The following is a 17016-nucleotide window of genomic DNA, read 5'->3' as shown; positions in this document are numbered from 1 at the left end:
TGCTGACAATACCCTATACATATTTCTTTAGTGTATACTCTTTATTCCATCATGCTTTTGGATAGAGTTAAGAGTTCAGGAGAGCTGGCTGTAGTATGTTCTGGGTGTAGTGAAGTAACAACATTTGTACACTTTATAACTATTTTACTGTCTGGCTTATGGCAGAGCACATTCAAAGCAAAACATTTTAGAAAGCAAGAAAAATCTTTGAATTCTTCAAGCGTTTTCTCATTAAAGCTATATGTTCTTTAGAAAGTACGGTAGGCTTTTTGTAGTTTGTCTGAATTTTTCATCTTTTTGCTTGTAATAGTGGAATGGTCAGAAAGTACAGAGGTGGTGAAAGACCCATCTATTTTATGTAGTGATACGTCAACCCTTGTGTTATTGTTTCTTGTAAATGGACTCTCACTTAGTGTTCATTCCTGAGATGCTAAATGTAAAGCATGGTTCATGTCTCATCTCAGACAGACCTCTAATAGAATTTAAGAAAAATGAGCGAGGAAGAATGGTGACTTAATTTAATATGGTTGTCCTTTTAGGCCTAGTTTTTTTGAATTGGTTGTTGAATTTTGGTTGTGCTCTCAGTCCAGGACTTATGGCAGATTCAGTATATTTAAGGAATAGAGACCCTGGAGACATTACACAAGTTACTGAATCTAGCCTGTGATTATTATATCTGGGCTGTAAAAATCCAGATGGTGCTAGATACAGTTTTGTATATTTTGTATGCCATTTCCAGATAATCACCTTTTGTTTTGCAGCTCATATATGGTAGCCTTCATCTAACCTAGACGTTTAGTAGAAGAATAGCTTCATTCATCTCTTCAGTTTATATAGCTTAATAATGTCTGCATGTTACTGAAGAAGGGAGCTGCCTTTTATTTTTGTAATCTATTCAATATTATATGGTACTATAGGCAACTTGATGTTGACAGATTAAGGTAAAATAAGATAAAGTAGAAATTATTAAAATATGCTCCTTTTGAATAACCCATAAAAAAGCAAAAACCCATGTTTTTCTATCAAAAGATATTTACACAGAGAAACATTAGCATAGTTTTCACACAAGTCACAGTGAAATTTCAGCTTTGAGAGTGATACAGATAAATTTGAGAACAAACGGGTAAAATGATAAATTTTGACGACTAATGAATAGGAAAGATCTGGATTCAAATTTAGTAGTATGATAACACGACCCCCACTGTGTAATTGCATAGCTAGTATATTAAGATGTAAAGGGTAAATAATGGTACTATTGCAAGTTTATTTGTAACTCTATTATTGCATTGCTTTATTTAAAAGGTAACTTTTGTATTTTAGAAATTATTGCATTTGTTTTTACATAATTGCATAATCACTTCAGATTTCAAGTCATTATGACTACATCCGTTACAAATAGTAGAGAAATGCCATTGGATTAGTTCATGGTAAAGTAAAATTTGAATTTGGATCTTCTTTCTAATGTATCATTTATTTATTACTCTATATAATACATTAATTATATGCTCAGACTGAAGCATATTATCCTTGCTGTCATTTGAGGCATCCAAACACAGTGACTGGATTAGCTTCAGTTCTACATGTGACTCTCATTCTTTTATCCCTTTTCTACAGCCGAAGGTGGTGAATCCTCTGATAGGGCTTTTGGGGGAATATGGTGGGGATAGTGACAATGAGGAAGAAGAGGAGGAGGAGCCGCAGCCACAGCCATCAAGGCCAGTAGTCCAGCAAGAGGAACGGCCCCAAAAGGTTGAAAGCAATGAAGATAAGCTGACAGACTGGAATAAATTAGCATGTTTACTTTGCCGGAGGCAGTTTCCAAATAAAGAGGTTCTGATTAAACATCAACAACTATCCAACCTTCACAAAGTAAGAAACGAAGCAATATATTCTGAGAGCTTCTATTGTACATTTAGTAATTTTGTTTTAGTTGGCAAGTTAGACAGAAGTACAACCAGACATTAAACAATTTTTCAGATAAAGCATATCAGTTCTGAATTCCGAACCATACTACCACACAAACATTGCAAGTAGTGAAGGAACCTACCCAAACACCTGCAGTTGAAAATTAATAGATTGGACTATTCTAGTTAATTTGTTAAGAACATGGCTTTGATAACTGAGCAAAAACTCGGATTGCATGGGTGCCAGAGGCGGCACTCAGAGCCCTCTCTGTGGGCACGTGTGCCGTTGCCCCAGTCCTAGGCCTTCAGCTGGGTTTTATAAAATCTTTTTACTTTAGGCCTCTGCCACCGTGTGCAAAAAAAAAAAAAAAAAAAAAAAGGTTCAATCAGTCAATTTCAACTTCTCGTGGGAAAAAAAAGATCTTGCAAAGTTGGAATTGATTGGCTGAACTTTTTAATCCCACTCAGTCTGCCGTTACCACCGCAGCCACGCCCAGCCAATGGGCCACGCCCAGCCAATGGGCCACACCCACCCAGCACTCGACGATGCATTAGTGGATTTTGGGTTGCAGTTTGGACACTCAGTCTCTAAAAGGTTCGCCATCACTGCCATATAGGAACACGTAGAACCTTCAGTAAAAAAACAGCTGTACTATTCACAATTGAGGATATTTTTATTATGTCAACTAAAAAAATTAAGAAATGTAAACTGTCTCCTGCACACAAGATTTAGAATGACTGGGAAAACGGACTTTCTATAAGAATTTTTTTCTTAGTAGTAGAAGTAGAACATTAGTGGAACATTAAATGGTTACTGGAAACTGGAAAAAATGAAGTTCCGTATTTCACAAATGCTTCCTTCAGATGTAGTATGTACATCTTGACTTGGTAAATTGAATCAAATTGCTTCTTACTGTTTTCAGTATTAAGTGACAAAATATTAAAGTATGACAAAGAATTATCTCTTTTTCTACAGAGATATCTGAGTTTTTAAGAAAATCAGAATATTTAGATGGAAATATGTGGGGCTCTTTATCAGAGAATCCCAAAATAGCTGATTTTGACTCCTTCCAGCAAAACATTCATATAATTCAATTAATTAAAATTAACAGCTAAATACAAAGAGAGCAGACTAAGATCTCTTTTTGAAAGAAAAATATAGCTGCTTTAAGGAATACCTTGATATAAATTTCCTCTTATTGTCCTATGCATTCTGTAGAACTTTGGTAGCCTTTGGTATTACAATTTGCTCTTGAGTTTCCATTATTCTCAAATATCTATTGCTAATCCTAATGCTGAGACATTCTAAGGGATTTGCTTTTTCTTACAGCAAAACTTAGAGATTCACTGGAAAATAAAACGATCAGAGCAAGAACTGGCATATTTGGAGAAGCGAGAGCGAGAGGTGAGTAAAATACTTATTTTTGCCTTATATATGCTGCAACATGGCTTGAGGAAACAGGTTTTTTATAAATGAACAAAACACTAAATCTGTGTGTGTCCCATCTGTTGGATGTATTCATCTCCTTAGATGCAGGCAGGAACATCCACTGTGTAAATCTAATGTTTTTACTGTAGGTGCCAGTGCACCTAAAGAGTGATCAATTAAGCTGCCTCCATTCCCCTCCACTACTGTAATAAGGACAGTAATGAGGATAGTAATGATAATCAAACAACAGATTTCTGAGCACCTAGAAATGAACAAAGAGGTCACTAAAAGCCAGCCTGATAAAACTTATTGTCCTCTTAGTTAAATTGACTAAATAGATCAAGGAAATGCTCTGAATATAGCATTTGGACTGCCAAAATAGATCACAGCCCACTTCTTGGTAAGATAGAACAATGTTAGATAGACAGTATCACCACAAAATGGATTCACAGGTGGCTGACTAAGTGCACTCCGCATGTAGCCTCAATGGAACTACATCTTCGTGGAGGGAAGCATGCAGTGTGGTATCTCAAGGTTCTGATTTGGGTCCAATGCTCTTAAACATCTTCATAAATGACCTGGATCAGGGATCCCCAACCCCCTATCTGTGGACTGGCACGGGTCCACAGCATGCTAGAAATTGGGCCGTGCAACAAGTGAAGCCCTATCCTAAAATGCAGGCAACACTTGTACTAGCGCCTCAGCCACAGGGTGAAAAAACGGGCCGTACATGGGCTTTCAGTTAAGGCTCCCTACCATGGAGGAAGGGAACATCAGTAAGAGTATTTTTAGTAATTCTGTTTTCTAATAAAAAGGGAAAATTTAAAGAAAAGGGAAATGACCGAAGAGAGAGATTTGAGGAACGAGAATCTCCAGAGAGAAAACGGCCAAAATACTTCAGAAGTTCTGACAGGTAATGATACAGCCTCATGAAATAAGTCCTTGCAGCTGTTTCTGTGTCTATTTAAATGGCATGAGACTGTGATAAAATCAGTATTTGAAATTAATATATTTTACAATTATATAATTTAAGTACTGGGATTGTTTTTGTGATAATTGTAGCCCTGCTTTGGAATTTTAATGATAAAACAGGATATATGTTTTTAAAACAAACAACTAAAGCACAAAGGTAGACTATAATGATATTTTAATGTGTTACTTTACTTTAAAAATGAAAATATAACATTGAGAGAAAATGTGTATTTATTACATAGCCTTTTTAGTTACTGGATTTTTTGCAGTGATGCAAAAATTAGCTTGATCCAAGGTAACTCATGTAAGAAACTGCATACCCAAAATTATTTAACATAAGTTATTTCTTAAGCATTACGATTCTCTTATATTGGTTATGTAAATTTAAAATACACTAGATTACAGATGCATGTCTTTCAGCCTGAAGTTGCAAATGCCTGTGCTGAAAGAAAAATCTAAATATACCTGACAGCCTGGCTCCTAAGATTCTAGTTAACTATAAGCATGTATACAAAATGTACTGCTGTACATGTGCTTAAAATGTCCCAACATGTATTTGTTTGCAGCGAGTATAAACCCACAGATAAAGGAAGAATGGAGAGCAATAACAAAGGAAGCCGAATGATGCAGGCTATGGGCTGGAAGGAAGGTTCAGGGCTAGGGCGCAATGAACAAGGCATGACATCACCAGTAGAGGTAATTTCCTGTCTTTACAAATGAATGTTTACTGAACAGGCAGCATCTAGATAACTTTGGCTTATTCAAAGAGCTAAGTAATCTGTTTGCATCATGATAAAATTAGGCATATTACTTGAAATATGCATAGTTATAAAGTGGAAGTAGCAAAAGTTATTTTTCATAACCTGAGCATATGAGATGCAATCTCACTGCCTCATTTCCTAAAAAGATATTGAATTCTATGGATTTGTTTGCAACTGGTCCCATGTAACTAGTTAAGGCATGGTTATCTCAAGGATTTTTTCCCTACTTCCCGATCACTGAGGTCAGGAAGCAAGTTTTCTTTTCTTTACATGAAATCCATCCTAATTGCAGCATCCAAGATACTGCCCTAGGAAGTTGATCTGGTACAGTTTACTGCAACATCTTCCTGTCTAGAAAATACCTCATCTAGCTGACTCTGGATTAATGGCTCTGGGGTCTTTGGGGTTTTTGCCTGTTTGTTTTAATAAGAATAGCTATCTTGAGGACTTAGTTGAAGGGAAAGATGGAGTAGCTATGTTAAAATCTGCGTGACAGTGCAGGTACCAAATTGATCTCGCATGTCAGAAATAAACTCTAGAATGAAGCAAGCATAATATCATTATATGTTAAAATTCTCCTCACTTGCAGATAAGTAGGCAAGGGAAGTAATACTAATTTTTTTTAGTAATAATTATAGACAATTAAAATAGAGTGAAATATTATTTTAAAAACCTATTTCTTCTGTGGCAATAAAAGCACAATTGTTTCAATGAGATTCACGTATCTTTTTTTCAGGCAGAAAATCGGAAGAAGGGAGCAGGCTTAGGAACCCAAGGAAGGCCCAGTAGAAGGCAATCTAATGAAACCTATCGAGATGCAGTGCGGAGAGTCATGTTTGCCCGTTACAAGGAACTTGAATAAATGTGGAAAGAAATCACACCATACATCTTGTATCTTCCAGCCCCTTCTTTGTGTTCTTTTTGTAATTATTTTCTTTTTTGCTGCTGAAGTGTGTTTTGTTTTTTGTTTTTGAAATAAAACCGAAAAAAAAAACCAAACCCATTTCTTGGTGGTTTCTTTCCATAAAATAGCCTTGAAGATACGAGTCTCGAGTATATTCATATTCAAAAAACTAAAACACAGATCACCGAGACTGAATAATTTATTTAAAAACTTAGCTTTTGTCAGCATCTGCTGACATCGTCAGAGTTCTAGCCAGGATTGAGAATCACGTTCTTATAGTCTCGGTAACGCCAATTGTTTGGCTAATGAGCATGTTACCGGTCTGTTTGGCTCCCACCCTCCTGTGGTTAATTGCTCTCTTGTTTCCGTCGTGCTCGTTGACACTGTTTGAATTTTGGCACTCTGCTTCTCGCGCCCTGCCCATGCGGAATGTGCGTTCTGCCACGAGCGGTTATCTCGCCGCTTTTCTGACATCTCCATATGCGATGCTGTCATTTCAGCTGGTTGTTGGCAGATATCCTTGAATAACAAAACAGCAAGGATGAAACAGCCACAGATCCCCACTGATATGAACAGGTCAACAGGATCACAACCCTTCCTTAACAGACTTAGTGTCATAGAAAATGATCAGGAGGAGGCAGATGGCGCCGATGAGTGACAGCAGAAGACTTGGAACCAACATGGATAGGGATGATGACAGCAAGAAAGAACAACCAGCAGAAATGACAGCATCATGTATGGAGACGTCAGAAAAGCGACGAGATGACTGCGTGCGGCAGAACGCACACTCCACATGGGCGGGGCGCGAGGAGAGGAGCAGAGTGCCGAAATTCAAACAGCTATCAACAAGCGCGATAGAAACAGCAATTAACTACGGGAGGACAGGAGCCGAACAGACCGGTAACATGCTCGTTAGCCAAACAATTGGCATTACAGAGACTATAAGAATGTGATTCTCAATCCTGGCTAGAACTCTGATGATGTCAACAGATGCTGAGAGAGATATGTTTTATATTCAGTTTATATTCTGCTATCTCCACCAATCATACATTTGGTGGGAAAAATACTATAACAAAGAAAGGGATAATATCTGGATGCTTTTCACTTGGGATGACTGGGATATAATACTGAGATACCAATGATAATGCTTAATAAACTGTGGTGGGATTGAAGGGGGGGGTACATCCATCCTGCTGCCTCTCCCTATCTCTCAGTGATGTTTGATAATATTGTTCATGTATCCTTCTGAACTGACTTTCAGAGTTGAGGGTGGGAGAGCACAGTGTTGTGGTTATTCTTTCTCCAGGGTAGGCTTCAGTTGCTGTGGGTTGGAGGAGAAAGCTCAAACTATATGTTTCTTCTTTGTGGGATCCGTCAGAGCTCTCTCTGCTCCTATTTAATTTCTATTTGAAACTGCTGGATGAAGCCATCCATTTGCATGGAATTTATGCACTGATGATACTCAGCTAAACTACTCCTGGTCAAACAAAGTTGTCAATATACTTTCCGACTTTCTAGAAGCTGGAAGTGGAAAAACAAGTTTAGACTTAAACCTAGCAAGACTAAATAGCGATGAGTTTTAGATCTCCTGGATCTCAACCCCTTCCATCTTTAGTTTTATATATACTCCTCCAGACAAAATGGTTATGCAGTTGTGTGTGGGGGGGCACTGAGACCCTCAGTCTCTCCTTAAGGAAAAGCTGTGACCAATAGGGGCCTTTGCAAAAATCAAGTCTTGTGCATTAATTGTGGCCATTTATAGATCACAAGCCTTACTCTCAGTCACTTATACGTTGATCAGCTTCTTGAAATTGTGTAATGTGCTGTCTTTGAAAATATTTGGTGGCTACAGTTGGTTCCCAGAACAGTTAAAATGCATTACAATACACTCATGTAACACTTCTATTTCAAAAACTGGCTCCCAGTTACCTTCTGGATGCAATTCAAGGTGCTATCTACAACCTATAAAGTTCTTTATGACATGGCCAGGTTATTTTAGGGATTGCATATCTAAAATGGTTTCTGCTCATTCTACAAGATTCAGTACGGATGGCATGTTCCAGATATTATGTCATTTAGTAGGTCTCAGAAGATGCAACTTCTGAGACTTCCAGTCCTGCGCGGTAGCGACTGGTCACAGGCTTGTGGACCACCGCACCCCCGCAGCTAATTTTTCTCCTGCCTGGAGACCCTAATGGGTCCAAGCTGCCCCAGAGAGGCGGCGAAGAAAGAAGGGTGCCCCGGCAACTCTGGAATGACGGTGGTCGTTCCGTTCATTTTGGGGAAAGCCTTCTAACCCAACAGAAGAATGGGTGTATTTCACCGATCAGCCCAAGCTACTTGCAACCGAAGTCCAAAAGAACTAACACAATAGTAAACAGCGTGCTTGAAACTGGGTGAGGAATCTGATTTTCCCTTTTCTATTCTACACTTAATTTACTGGAAAAAATCCCCAAGAAGCAAAATACCTCCGAAAGTGAAGGAGAGGGTCTTCCGCCCCACCCTTATACTAATGGAAGTGGCGAATTAAAATTTCCATGGAGGATCAAATGTAGTGAAATAAATATATAAACTTGAAAGTTAAAATTTAATTTTGGATAAGTTTAAAATTGTTGAATGGTTAAGACTCTCATTTTAAAGACCATTGTTCATATTGAAAACTAAATAGATGCTGGCACCTAGTGGTGGATGAAGATTATGACAGTTATGATCTCCATAGAGAACTTGCCAAAACCTGGGAAAAACTAATCTGTGTTTGTGACCTTAAAAGCTTTAATAACAAAGAACAGTTGTGACAAAAAAAAGACAACAATCTGGGTTGCAGACAAAGAGAGAATTATAAACTTTAGGGGAAAAAAAATCTTTTTTGAACTCTTTGGATTACTAATATCTATTTAACCAGGACTAAAGCTATTTGCAGAAAAGAAGGAAAACTTCAACTTTTGCTCATCATGGATCAGAGATGTAGATAAAACACACCAAGAAAACATAAATACCTCTCAGGAGGAGATATATAGTATATTGCAATTAATTCAAACAACAAGTTCAAATCACAAAGAAATCCAAAATAAATGTGAAAATATAAATCAATCTATTTCTAAGTTAACTCTACAACAAAAAATTTCCAGGAAACAACAACAGAGAAGGAGCAGACAAAACAAATAAGTGGGCATAAAATTGAAAATAGAGACTCAAAGATGGAACTTAACAAAGCAAGAAAACATTGTTTAATCCTAGTGGTAAAAAATCCACAAGAAATGAAAAAAAAACAACTCATCCCTTAAGACTACAAAATAAATCTGAGGACAAAAAAAAACAGATTGGATAAAATGGAATTTAGAGATGTTGAAAGCATCGGAGAGAAAGGAAATGATAAGAGAAGCAGAGAAGAAAAAAAAGATTTTCAAGAAACATGGAAAGGCAAAGGACTCATAAAAGACACTTCATTCGATTTACTTCTTATACCTACAGCAACAGTCATGAATATATGGAAAAACTTTTTGATTCAGCAAAACACATTGATCAAGAAAGACACTGGTCAAAGGAAAAAGATTAAAGTGAAAATTAAGAAAATAGATGATGGGATTTACCAGAGAGAATATTTAAAAAAGAAACATTTGTTTGAATATGGTTAAAGAAATAGTAAAGATTTTGAATACCGTATATATGTCATTCTAAGAGGGATAAATTCCTTAAATAATACTGTTTGCTTTTCCCCCCTTTTTATTTTATTTCTTGATATAAGTAATATAATACTGTTCAAATGACTTAGATGGAGATGTTTTAGATAATTAAATGTGTTTGAATTTAGGGAAATTATAATGTATAAAAAAGAAAATGTTTTGAATAAGAATTAAAGGATTAGATGACCAGACACATTAAATGGAATATTTAAAGATTAAATATATTTTTAATTATGGTTAAAAAAAATAAGAAATTTTGGGAATGAATATATATTAGCTTAGGAGGAATATATATTTTAAGTAGTATTTTACTTTTTATGTTTCTTTACTCTTGCTCTTTTTCTTACTGTTTTTACCTATTCTTTAAGAAATGTAAAAGTGTTGAGATGGTTTATATGGGAAAAATGGATTTAAATCTTTAAATGTAATTAACTGTTGAGAAAATCTTAACCAGCAAGAATACTTTGAACTTTGTGGGAGAAACAATTTAAATAAGGACTGTAACAGGATATAAGATGAGGCAACCAGAATGATTAGATAGAAAAGAAATATATTGATGTGATCATTATTTTTAGGAATATTTGTAAAAATCATATATGTAACTATTATTTATCAAAATAATAACTGTATTAATTCAAAGTTTGCAAAGACATTTTGGGGAAAAAGGGAAATCAACTAAATCTACTACGTGGATTATGGATTATAGAAAACAATTGTTAATGATTTTTCTTTACAAATGTAAACCCAGACAACACACTGCTTACCAATTATTAAATGATTTGTTTAAAAAAACAATAAAATATATGGAAAAAAAAGATGCAACTTCTCTGTAATGATGCCTATCCCTTGGATTAGCATATCTGAGATTTGGATGGACCCAATCCTGTTGGCCTGTACAACACTGAAAATTTGGCTCCTTCTGCAGGCATTGGGCAAGGGCATTGGATTAGCCCATTTTGCAATGGTTGAGAATGTAAATATGATTGTAGTTTGTCTTTGATCTTATTTTGGCTTTATTGCTTTAATTTGGTATGTTAATTTTGTTCATTACATTCTCTATTAGTTACTGCAGTCATATTTATTAGTTGAGCTGCTATATAAATGAATAAGAGAACCTCGTGAACCACTGTTGATTCAGACTGCCCTTTCACAGTACTGTGTTATTTAAAACACCCATTTTGGCGATTCATTTCAGTAATACCATTGCTAAAAAGTGATAAATATACATCAATATGATAAATCTTCAGTCAGTTAAAACCTACAATACAATGGAAACTAATTGAATAAGAAAAATACAGATGGTGAGAGTCAGACAGAGATAACATTAAGGAAGTAAGATAAACCATAGAGGTAAAAATAGCTGGGTCTGAGAAAGGAAGAGGGAAGTAATAAAATAGATAAATAGTTGTTTTTTTAAGGAAATGGCTAGCCAGAAAGTATAGGAAAGCAGGAAACCATGCCAAATAAGATAAGAAGAGAGGAATTGAAAAGCAGGAAAAGAACTTATTGTTTAAAATAGGGACATAAATATATTGAGTTTAAAATAACCATAAGAAAATAATTTTTCTTATTCTTATTGTATATGTGAATATGATTTAGTGTGTTATCAGGAAATGTGTATAGGCGGACGGAAAGAGTGTAAACTCATACTACCTCAGCCAATGGGGAAAGAGGAGGGCTGTAGCGGCTGGTGATAGGGATGAATAAAAGAAGGAGATATTTTGGGTTAAAACTTTGGAGAGCACCAAGCTTTGATAGCTTCTCTCCCCGCTTATTGCAATAAACGAAACAAAAGGCCTTCACTGTGTCTTGGCTGGTTATTAGTCAGGCGAGCTTGCCTCTGGTCATGAAGGAAAGTAGCCAGGAGCACATAACAGCCTTGGGGGCTCGTCCGGGATTTGCATCCGTTCCATCTTTGGCAGCCGGGGATATTCGAAAGGGGAGTGCGCACCTGGGTAAGTTTTTCCCAGCCCTAAAGGTCGGATTGCCCCTGCTCAAACAAGGAGGAATTGGAGATCCCGAGATGAAAGCCAGGACCCAGTGAAAACCTAAGGGAAAGTCGGCCGACCTAAGGAAGGACTTCAACTCAGCCTGACAGGTAAGATACCAGAGGGGTATCTGTATATCAGAGAGGTGTTAATGGGCAATAAGAGTTTGAAGAGGAGGGACGCCTCCCCGGCCAGTGTGACGGCCAATAAGGAAAAAGAGGAAAGGTATTTACATTCTGGAATGAACCCCCTTAGGGAGATGGGAATCCCTTAGGGAGAATGTTGAAGTGTTTTAAGTCAATGCTTTAAACAAGGCATTTGAACAAAGAAAAGGATGATACATTACAGTATATATCTGGCCTAAGTACATGTTTGGCCAGCCAACAAATTAAACTGGGCTTCTCAGCTTAGCTTAGAGCGATGGGGAATGGATAGGCATGGTTAAAGTCTATCAGAAACGCTCCTTGCATTTCTCCACTGCCTGGAGAACAAGCTACAAGTGCCCTAAAAAGAGTAAAAGTGGAAAGGTCTGGAAATTATGTTTAATGGTCTGTGTGTTTGGGGATTGTATTGACTCATTTCTAAAGACCTGGGGGGGGGAGGGAGAGACCCTCTAACAGTAATATACAAAACAACAAGGTCTTATTCCAAAAGGAAAATTTGGGAAATGGAGCTCATTGGCTTTGAAAAAGTTCCTTGAAAATAAGAATGATTGTTTTGCCTGGGGTGAAGCATTTGGAATTTTTTGTGTCTGGTGTAAAAGCAAGAAAGGGTGAAGAAGGGTAGTTTCTTAGTAATTAGAAGGACAATGGAAGGTGTTATAAGAATGGAAATAATCAGATGGAAGAGAGGGAAAAAGAGAGAGAGAGAGAAAGAAAGGAGCTGTGTGAAGTTTTATGCCTGGCCAGGATGAAAGGCGAGAACTCTGATCTGCTATTTTGTGTGAAAGAGTTAAGTAGAAAGCTATGTATTTCTTGAGGTTCCTATAGTTTGGAAGGTGACAAGGGGGGGGGAATTGTCCCCCCTAACAGCTTTTGAAATCAGGCAATCTAGGAAAGAATTGCCCAAACTAATAGAAGATCCTATTGAAGTAGGAAAACAGGTTAGAAATTTTTTTAGGACCAATGGAAAGCATGAGAAGGTATTAGGGTACAAATGCAGAAATTAGACAGATGGAAAACTAAAACAATAGAAGATTTATTAGCGGTAAAAGAGGCTCAGAAAGTATATGCGAAGTGAGAAGAGGAGAGAGATAAACGTAAGATAAGATAAAAATCATGGCTTAATTATTGCAAACAGGCCAGCAAAGAGGATGGGGAAGAGTAATTAGGAAAGGCAGGCTGGGGGTGAGGACAGCCAGTTGACACCAGGGGATATAAATCTCTAGGAGAAAAAAATTTTCCCCAGTCCTTAAATAAATAAAAAATGTGTCTTTTGTAAGGAGGAAGGACACTGGGAAAATGAGTACGGTACCTTAAGAGGAAGGAGGGGGAAGAACTAGCAAATTTGGTGAATTTTGAGGATTAGAAGTGTCAGGGGACTAATCTGTTTTCTGGTTCAGCTTTTTAGGAACCCCTGATAAACCTTAAAGGTTGGATCCCTGGAGGAGGAAAGGGTGTACTTGGTGGATTCTGGACCACCAGATTTACCCTGAACTTTTACCTCCAGGAATGCAAATTGGGAAAGGGAAGATTAAGGATCAGGGAATTATGGACATGAAGTAGAAGCAACAATATTTAAATCAGCTATGGCCCAGACAGTAGTAAAAGGACCTGAACTTTGTATTGGTTAAAGGGAGCTGCAATTTGGCCAGGAGGTACTTAATTGGTAAATTGGGGATTGTTATTATGGGAAATGAAAGGGAAATAATGGTAAATATTATGACCTTCAGTGAGGAAGCTCAAGGAAAAATGGACCCTCTTATATGGGCCCAAGAGGGCAATAGAAGAGGGGTACTCATGGATCCTTTAAATGTGACTTTAAAGAACCCTGGTGAAGTAATTCACCAGAAACAGTATAACATTACATTGGAAGGAAGAATGGATTTAAAGCCCATGGTGGAAGGGCTATTGAAGGGGGGTGAAATTTTTGAGCAATCCTTTTAAACATGTTTAGTTTATTACTTTTTTAACCCAAGAATTTCTGCCTTGGAAAAGTAAGAGATGCAGAAAGAAGAAGAAAAAGAAGAAGAAAGAAGAAGAAGAAAAAAGGGGGGGGGGAGGCAGTTTCTGTCTGCATGTTTGTTTGTGTGTATGTGTTGTTTTTTTTAAAGAACAGAAATTGGGTAAAATTTCATGACTGTAAGAATAATTAATCAGTGGGATAATTTTCTCTAGAAATTGTGGATGCTTCATTATTGGAGGTTTTTGGGAGGAGGTTAGAAACTGATAAGGTCTGAAATGGATAGAGTTTCCTGTTTCAGTAAGGGGTTGGACTAGAGGACCTCTAATGTCCCATCCAACTCTGATATTCTGTTTTGTATGTGTGGCATGCTTCAGTGATTTTCCTTTGCATTTTAGTTTGGATTTATCCTTAATAATGCATTTGAGGGTATTCTTGTCAAAGGAACAATCTTATGATGTTTTACTTAACATCTGATAAATATGTGTCTTTGGGATTCCTTGCTACTGCAGAAAAGATGATTAATTGCTGCATACTGTGTGTGTCCAATTTGTTTTCCTTTTCCTTGGAGCCAAGGAGGGGAAGGGAAATCTTTATTGAAAATCAGTTTGGTTTCAGGGTTATAGCCACAGGCTGCAAGGCTGGATTTGAGTTCAAATCCTGCTTTAGCCATGAGGGTTGGTTGAGTGTTTTGGGGCTGGTTTATTTTTAGCCCTAGGAGGGAGGTATTGGCAAGCCACTTCTGTAAATGTTATGGCAATTTTCCTCCTGAGGGCTGTTTCAAGCAAAAGTTTTGTATAAATTTTTACTCTGTCTGGTTTAGTGAATGGGGGAAGGGGGAGACAATCTTTTGTCTTCTTAGCTATCCTGGTGTTCTTTGATGTGCTGCCACAAGAGTGATTTGAATGTTATTTGCCTGAGACAAAAGACATTCCAGAAATGTTGGCCCAATGCTAATTGGTGAGCCTATGAGCTTTACCTTTTAGAATCCTGAATATGTTATTTACAATAAGTTTATTGAGTTATATTTTTGTAACATGGTATCTAATCAGGGTGAAAGGGGGAGGAGAAAGAAAAATGTGACAATTTTTGATAGAGCTTCCATGGACAAGTGTAGTCTATCTGATACAGGACAAATGATTTTTTTTTCTTTCTTTTCTTTCCTCCCCTTTTAAGATGTGAAAGCAAATACATTTTTATGTAGCTTCCCAGGTTTGTAAGAACTTATTCTGGGAATTATAAAGAAATGGGAAAGCAACTTTTTGGCAGAAGAAAGGATTGAGGGTGTTTAGCAAATAAAGCCTGATTGGTATGAAAGGAGGTAAAATATCTAGAATATATTATAATTGAAGGGGAAAGGAAAATAGATAGTAAAAGGATTAAGGATAGTAGATTTATAATTACCAAACAACAAAAATGGTCTTAAGGGGATTCTGTGGTTATCACAAGGTACTGCAAGAATGGTGATCCAAAAACTATATGAGGGGAAACATTGGGGAATTAAAGCATAGGTAGAAATGTATTTGAAATTCTATGCTACCCTTGGAATTTATGGGATAGCCCAAAGGGCTACAGAGGGATGTTTGATATGTAAAAGGGTTAATAAAGGGTTAAGGCTCCCAAAGGAGGGAGACAAATAGCTAAATGTAGAACAAGTACTGGGGTCTCTGTCTTCTCTTTGACAGGAAGGCTTGATGGCGCAAACAACTCCTTTGGAATTTCCAATCCATAAGATCCAGCCGGGACAGTGTGTGCTGAATCGTAAATGGAAGGAGGAACTTCTACAACCAAAGAAGGGAAGTTCCTGATGTTAAATCTGCTGTCCGGAGGGCTGAGAAGGGTTGGACTCACTACACATGAGCAAAGGTGGTGACTGGACCTGAAAAAGGGTGGACGGTTATTCCAGGACAAGGACTGAAAGCCACATTTAAAAGGACTTGAATGGGTAGTGGACCAGAACCCCTATCTATTTTGAATATCTCTATTAGAATTTCAGGTGACCCCAGATGAAGAACAAAGATGTTGGTGGTGACTCATCAGAGAAATAAAAGTTGTTTGTTACAAATAAAATGAATAACTAAGTCAGAAGTCATACCATTAGAAACTGAAAATGTAGAATTGTACATTGTAAGAATTAGGTGGTAGATGTGTTACCTCTGTAATAGCTAGTGATTATTGTTATTGTTACTGTTGTAATTGTGGATCAATTTGTGGGTATGAAATACTGTGTAATAATCATGAGGGGTGGATTCTACTTCTAATATTACTGAAGACAACACACCAGAACAGCCTGGGAAATAAAGGTAAAAATTTGTTTGTGGGATTTAAAGGTAAATGACAATCATGAAGCAGAATGGATATTGCAAAAGGAATCAGGAATGTGGCCAAAGCTCCTAAACAAAAGTATGAAAATATGTGGGGTGATTGGAGTTGGTTAACAAATTGGCTTCCCAATTTTGGATGGTTAAAACAAATATTTATAGGACTAGTGTTTATAGTTATGATAGGTATTATATGTTGTGTCTGTCTCCAATGTATACCCTGCTGTATTTCATTTTGCACCAAAACATTGGTGTCAGTAGCGAAAAAAATCTCTGGAGAAGATGTACAGATTCAATTTATGTTATCTAATATAGCCAAAAATGAAGATTCATCAGAGTATACAGAAATACAGGGGGGATTGATAAATATACATCAATATGATAAATCTTCAGTCAGTTAAAACCTACAATACAATGGAAACTAATTGAATAAGAAAAATACAGATGGTGAGAGTCAGAAAGAGATAACATTAAGGAAGTAAGATAAACCATAGAGGTAAAAATAGTTGGGTCTGAGAAAGGAAGAGGGAAGTAATAAAATGGATAAATAGTTGTTTTTTAAGGAAATGGCTAGCCAGAAAGTATAGGAAAGCAGGAAACCATGCCAAATAAGATAAGAAGAGAGGAATTGAAAAGCAGGAAAAGAACTTATTGTTTAAAATAGGGACATAAATATATTGAGTTTAAAATAACCATAAGAAAATAATTTTTCTTATTCTTATTGTATATGTGAATATGATTTAGTGTGTTATCAGGAAACGTGTATAGGCGGACGGAAAGAGTGTAACCTCATACTACCTCAGCCAATGGGGAAAGAGGAGGGCTGTAATGGCCGGTGATAGGGATGAATAAAAGAAGGAGATATTTTGGGTTAAAACTTTGGAGAGAACCAAGCTTTGATAGCTTCTCTCCCCATTTATTGCAATAAACGAA

General features: G+C 36.9%; 1 protein-coding gene across 2 annotated transcripts in view; it reads left to right on the top strand.

Annotated features, from left to right (window-relative positions):
• RBM6 (RNA binding motif protein 6) overlaps positions 1–6065 on the top strand; it is an 86408-nt gene extending 80343 nt beyond the window's left edge. For both annotated transcript variants that reach the window (XM_039333865.1, XM_039333856.1), the window contains exons 17-21: positions 1615–1869; positions 3235–3309; positions 4149–4246; positions 4872–5001; positions 5803–6065. In XM_039333865.1, coding sequence (XP_039189799.1) covers positions 1615–1869; positions 3235–3309; positions 4149–4246; positions 4872–5001; positions 5803–5928 — 684 coding nt within the window. In that variant the 3' untranslated portion in view covers positions 5929–6065. The remainder of the gene's footprint in view (positions 1–1614; positions 1870–3234; positions 3310–4148; positions 4247–4871; positions 5002–5802) is intronic.
• Positions 6066–17016: the final 10951 nt, after the last annotated feature.

This window comes from Crotalus tigris, unplaced genomic scaffold (assembly GCF_016545835.1).
Source record: "Crotalus tigris isolate CLP2741 ecotype Arizona unplaced genomic scaffold, ASM1654583v1 scf7180000017625.6296891, whole genome shotgun sequence".
Classification (NCBI taxonomy): domain Eukaryota; kingdom Metazoa; phylum Chordata; class Lepidosauria; order Squamata; family Viperidae; genus Crotalus; species Crotalus tigris.
The sequence above is the reverse complement of the archived record's forward strand: the minus strand, read 5'-3'. Positions and strand labels throughout refer to the sequence as shown.